This window comes from Sinohyriopsis cumingii, chromosome 6 (genome assembly GCF_028554795.1).
Source record: "Sinohyriopsis cumingii isolate HCF-2022 chromosome 6, ASM2855479v2, whole genome shotgun sequence".
In the NCBI taxonomy this organism is placed as follows: Eukaryota; Metazoa; Mollusca; class Bivalvia; order Unionida; family Unionidae; genus Sinohyriopsis; species Sinohyriopsis cumingii.
The window spans coordinates 109,208,251-109,214,467 of record NC_142966.1 but is presented as its reverse complement, the minus strand read 5'-3'; the positions used below and the strand labels follow the sequence as shown (position 1 = coordinate 109,214,467).

General features: G+C 33.8%; 1 protein-coding gene across 1 annotated transcript; it reads right to left on the bottom strand.

Moving 5' to 3' along the window:
- Positions 1 to 301: 301 nt before the first annotated feature.
- Positions 302 to 5,852, bottom strand: LOC149797690 (thioredoxin domain-containing protein 9-like). Its single transcript, XM_089962612.1, has 2 exons — positions 5,730 to 5,852; positions 302 to 3,246 (listed from the first exon to the last, which is right to left on the bottom strand). The coding sequence occupies exon 2, from the start codon at positions 3,199 to 3,201 to the stop codon at positions 2,539 to 2,541; it is 663 nt and encodes a 220-aa protein (XP_089818738.1). The 5' UTR covers positions 3,202 to 3,246; positions 5,730 to 5,852; the 3' UTR covers positions 302 to 2,538.
- Between the last annotated feature and the right edge of the window lie 365 nt (positions 5,853 to 6,217).

Below are 6,217 nucleotides of genomic sequence, written 5' to 3'. Positions count from 1 at the left end.
GTATCACTCATTAGGCCCGAGATGCTATTGCAGTCTAGTCCTAACAATGATGTTTTTATACAATCCAGCATGCTCAAATATAGTTAGCCATTTTCACAGATGAAAAGAAAGAAAGAAAGACAGTAAAATGTAAAGATATAAAACAAATGATCTTGTCAACTTGGACAAAAACCTTGAGAATTTCATTCTCTCTTTCTCTACAAAACCTTTGCATTGTGGATTAAAAAAAAATAAAGAGAATTGTAGACAAGACTGGGTTGATATGAACAAGTAAAGGATAAGTAAAGAATACTGAACTCTGTTGAATGCAATAAATTTTATAATCAGAATAAATGTTTGTTACATTAAATATTGTAAGAAAAATACACTTAACTGGCACATGACAATGTTCAAGACCACTCAGATAAGCAAGGAAGCAAGGCATATATTACTATTATCTTGGAACTTAAGAAACCAAGTAGGTGTTTATGTCTAGAGTACATAAAACTGCCATATTTTTTTAAAATCTAAGTTATTTTGAAATTCTATTAAGCTGATCACATGATGAACCCTACCAGTTTGTACAAAGTGTTTGCCATTACATAAATAATTTCAGAAAGCATATCTCTTTGACCTAAGCAACTCAGACATAATAACTTAAACATGAATAGCTATCATGTTCCGAATTTGTGCTGAAAATATCTTGACTAAAATCAAAGCAAAACAAGTAATACTTTAGCTATCAAAGCTTGAATGGTTTTACTCCAGACAAATGTTATATAATAATGCAAATACCTACATTATGAGGCAGACCCAGTACCATTAACCTGACTTAGATAAGTTACCATTTCATCAACAGACTTGTGTAGTATTGTATAAACACAAACCTATGTAAACTATCTCCAATCCAATATATCAGGCTGATAAAAAAGTCTCCCTAAAGATAATGCTGTAATTACTATTGCTCACACTCAATAATCTTTGTGATTGTGAACATATCTACTAAAATTTATTGAAACTGAACGAAAAAAAAAAGTGGTAGCAAGGTCAGCCAGTAAGATGCAAGATTATCTCATAGATATGTGCAGATCCCATTTATTATAGAGCTTGTCCAAGTCATAAAATGTTGGCAAATAAATAAAATGCAAGATCGCTTCACTAATATTCACAGATCTTGCTAATAATAAAAATTTTGCATCATCTTCATGATACTGGCCTACTTAACAAGTGATTAAAATTAGAAAACAAGTACCATCACTTAGGTGTATGTGTGTGATTTAGATTTTTAATGAAGCTTTAACAATTTTTCAGTCATATCGCTATGATGTCTGCAGTGTGACAGTTTATAGTGATGTATAGCACTGGGGCATCATGCCGCAGACATGTAGCATGATGTTCCACTCAGTTACACTATCCTGACACCAGGGCGACCAGTCCTGACACTAACCTCTTAATGCTGAGCGCCTAGTGAGGCAGCTGTTAGTACCATTTTTTACAAAGTCTTTGATATGACTCAGCCAGGGTTTGAACCCGTGACCTCCCGCATCCGAGGTGGATGCTCTAACCACTAGGCCACTGAAGCGGTTCACTTAAGTGGTAAAAGTTCAGTCAAACAGATGAAAGAGGACCATATCAATATGCATTGATCTCATTATAAAATTCATTGGATATATTGGTTAAATAAGCCTATTTATAAAGTGTGATCAAGATCTGATCAGAAATAGAGCTGCCAAATGTTGACAAGCTTAGCCAATATTATGTAGGATCACCTCAAAAATATGAGTGGATCTCACCCACCATTGCACTATTGGCATCCATGGACTTGATGATTTAAACCTATTTAAACCTATTTATTGAGTCAGAGCAAAGCATGGATCATCAATACCATCTTCAGAGTGGAAACAAGCTCACGCCAACCTTTTTAATATTCATGGATCCTGCTAATTATCAAACCCTTAAAAGAGCCTGAAGTAATCAACCTATTGACAAAGTCTGATAAAAAAAACAAGGTCTTCGATTTGTACAGTGACAAAATAAGATTAATCTTATCTCATTAATATGCATGTATCACACTCATCATCAGCTCATCCAAAATCTTAATGATATAAGCCCATGTACAAGTTTGACAAAAGTCAGATCAGAAACTTGACATTCAAAGTGGTAACAGCCAATCTGATTCAAGATCACCTCATTAACATGAATATATCAAGCTAAACATCAAACATCAAGTGGAAGCTAGATCAGCCAATCAAATGCAAGATCACCATAATAATTAGCATGATGTGGAAGTTGTTCATTACTGAAAAAGAGACCTTGATGACACATCCACATTCCAAGTTTCATCAAAGTTGGGTCAGAAAAAAGGCTCCTAAAGTGGTATAAGGCAATTTTTGATGGGCAGGCAACAAATAATGGGCCATGCCATAAATGATCAGGTAAGCTAAACACGGAAGTTTCAATTTAGACATAATATTTTAAAGTTATGAAAGAAGAATGTCTGTATTTTAAATGTGAACACCAATACAGTCTCATGAACACTCATGATGTATAATTTGCAGTTCACCAATCATCTTCGTCACTACTGCTGTCTCCACCACCTCCACGAATCGTTTTCTTCTTTGCAAAGCCTAACACACTGGTATCTTTCTTCTGACCTGCAAGTGCTGGTGGGTGTAGCAGATCTCCCTGATAGTTAATACAGTCAGCTCGTCCTAATCTCCATTCTAACATTTCTGTTGGAAATTCGTCAGTTCCACCCAAGTCATCAAAACCGACAATATAGTCAACAGTCTTGCCATCTTTGGCAATGCAGATGGTTGGGATTACTTTTATCTTCAGCCTCTCTGTCAAGAATTTACATTTTTCTGCGTTGATTTTCATGAATTTTGTCTCCAGATGTTTGGGTGCCAATATTTCCATGTGTTTGTCCACAATCTTACATCGAAATGTGCTGTCCCTATAGAAATGACAAACAACATTTTTGCTCTTTTTACACTCTTCAAAAAATTGCTTTTCATCTGCCACCTCAAAATATTTTCCATGACCTGCAGCTAACCATTCCTGCTTTTGTTTCTGAGCCTGCTTCATACTCTCAAGCCGTTTCTGCCTTAACTTTTCAAGATCATCATCATCCAAATTGTCCAGTCGTTGGATTTCAGCATCAATCTGATCTTCCATGACCACTGTGGCCTGCAACATCTGTTTCTCTAGTACTTTCTCCATTTTCACTAAATTTTTCAATTATGTCTCATCAGTTCTTAAGCCAACCTGAAATAAATAAATAAATCAGATCTTAAAAAAACTTAAAGTCTTGCTGGCCTCTTCAAGAGTTTGGTTAATCAAGGTTTTGAGGTTACAGGAAAGAGAAGGATTTACACAGGGAAGAGAAGGCTTTGTACAGGTTAGATGAGAAATGATAGTCAATATACTAATATTTGTCAATATCAATATAAGAGGAACAGAACTGAAAATATTTTAATTCCTTCCAAATTTTAGTGATGAAATTGGTAATAAAATGTTATAAAAGCATTCATGCAGTGCAGAACAAACGGTGTGACGATCAAGATGAGCCTGCACATGAGGAAAAGGAGCAGCCTGAAATAATCTAAAATCATACATAAATAAAAATCACTGACAACCTAACAGGTAGTCTGTTTGGAATTAAATTTTTTAGCCTATCAAAGATTAGAATGGCATATAAACAGATGACGAGTCTATGTCTCTCTTTAATCTGCATGCTAGAAATACAACCAATACAATTAAAACAACAACCCTACTAATAAGAGACTAACTAAAGATGAAAAGACCATTTGGTTGATATGTGTGTTAATAATTTATCATATTTAGGCTGTGTATTGTGAATCATATTGATACACATCAGAGCAGTATCACTTCACCCCTAGGACATTTAAGTGAAGGGTTTACAACAGTAAGGTGAGAGTTCACACGGGTATGACATGGATTTAAACATGTAAGACAATGGCTTTTATTGGGACTCAACAAGATCTTCAAGTCATGCCAAATATTCAAGTGACTTTCATTTGAATTAAATAAAGTTTAAATTTAAAATTAAATTAAACAAAATAACAAATCTATGCAATAATGTATCCAAAATCTAATCAGCTATAACTTTTAATGCAAAACTTTGGAGTTTATGCTGCCAAAAAAGTCACACCTGTTATGTAAGTTAACTTGAGAATAAAAATGCCAAACTTAGTCAGCACTTTCTAAGGTTCTTTTTGGCAAATTAGACAACACTCTTTTTTACAGGTCTGATGGGCACCTCAAATTTAATACAGTTGGGAACCAATCTAGAATTAGAGTGACCACGGGCATTGGGCTATCTGATCATTTTGTTGTGGTTACCTAAAATTACAAATTAAGCGAATGATCAGTGGCATATGTATCTATGTATCTGCCATTATAAAAAAAAGATCACCAGATTTCTAGTTGCACTCAGTGGTTAAATATCTGTAATTGTTTCAGCCATGTTAGCCATTACTGAATAAAACCATGAAAGATGATAATGTCTGTTGACTTAAACGAGTACAAAAAGAGAGGACTTAATCAGTTATTTAAACCTGGCTACTGTTTTCCTTTTCTTTTTACTGACAATGTGAATTTTAGTACAAATTTGTATATATACACAAATGTTATTCTTCAATAAAAACAATTGATACAACCAATTATCAGTGCCTGGACAATTTTTTGCCTCGATCTGCTTTGCTCATGCAATTTTTAAGGTAGGTATCTATCCAGCAATCTACACAACTATACACACAAATGATGTCTTAATTGATTTTAAAATGAGATTTGTTGTCATTTTTAACAGTTTTGTTTTTCTACTATGCCATGAGATGCCATGCATTTACTTTTGCCACATTTAGTTTTGTTTGCAATTCTTAAATGTGTTTGGATCTGGACAGAATTTGTCTATAACCTTTGGATTGCATTCTTTTCTATTAAAAACAGTTCATTTTATTACTGCAGTGAAGTAGCTATTTTCATGTTCATGATGTCAGTGTGAGTTAAACATATACAGTATTCAGACAAACACAAAAGAACAAACCTAGAAACAGGTTCATCAACTGCAAAACTTAAATTTTGGTATTTATTACTCTGGTGAAATGAAAATTGCATATATCATTACATTACAATGGTTCGTCTTTTAATTAATGTCATATTTTGTATCCATACAGAAACAACTGTTTTGCAATAAAACACTGTATTGTTTTCATGTAGCATATTAATTATGCTAATTATTTATTAAGGATTATCCAAAGATAATCACTGTTATCAAGGCACTACTTGAAATCAAAAATGTACCAGCTTAAAAAATGTAAGAAATATCTATTTATATGACCTTCATGTTCGTAAATTATACCGAGAATTGGTCTCTAACCATTATAATGTATTCAGTTTTGATGAAGTAATGAGAAAGTATGTATTCTCAATGATGACAAGAATATCTAGTTGTATATTGAAATCTCTTTGGCACTATGATACTCATTTAAATTCTTTTATTATCAGCAGATGGAAGAAATTACTCTTTAAATGTGCCACATAATTTCATTCTTAACAATGCAGGGCGCAGTTAATTATGTAGATCTGTATCTGTACTGTATACTTTGTACGTATGATATATGTTCTTTTATGTTTACAATGTTTTTAATTTATATCTATATTTTAATTTAGATATATGGACTTTGTAGTCTGAAATAAAGAATACTTATCGTCTTATCTTATCTTACCTAAAATACCTTTATCCCTTGTACAAAAATTACCGACTCTTTGAGTTCTTTACGTCGTTACCAACAAGGACCAAATAAAGTTTCTCCAGTCTATGTTATGTTTGATTTGATTGGACACTTGCGGGCTTTTAGCCTGGTTCTTTGCCTGTGTAGCTGCTGTCCATACTTATAAGACGACAAGGGACCAGTCTAAAACAAAGTCTACTTTTTTCGGATTACTTTTGTTTTCTCCCTACAAATGTTGTCATTACGCCTCAACCGAAACACCCTGGCCTGTCTGTCAAATTTACTGAGAAACCTTGGATGTAATTCGTCACCATTGAGAACTATATTCTGAATTACTTTCGTTCACTTGAAACAATATGGCGGCTAAAGGAGACGAAGTCACAATTGCGAACTCACAGGCTTTGCTGCCGTAATACATGGTATACCCTTTACCAGAGGCCAATCACCAAACACATCAAATTGATGTGTATCTCTACAACTAC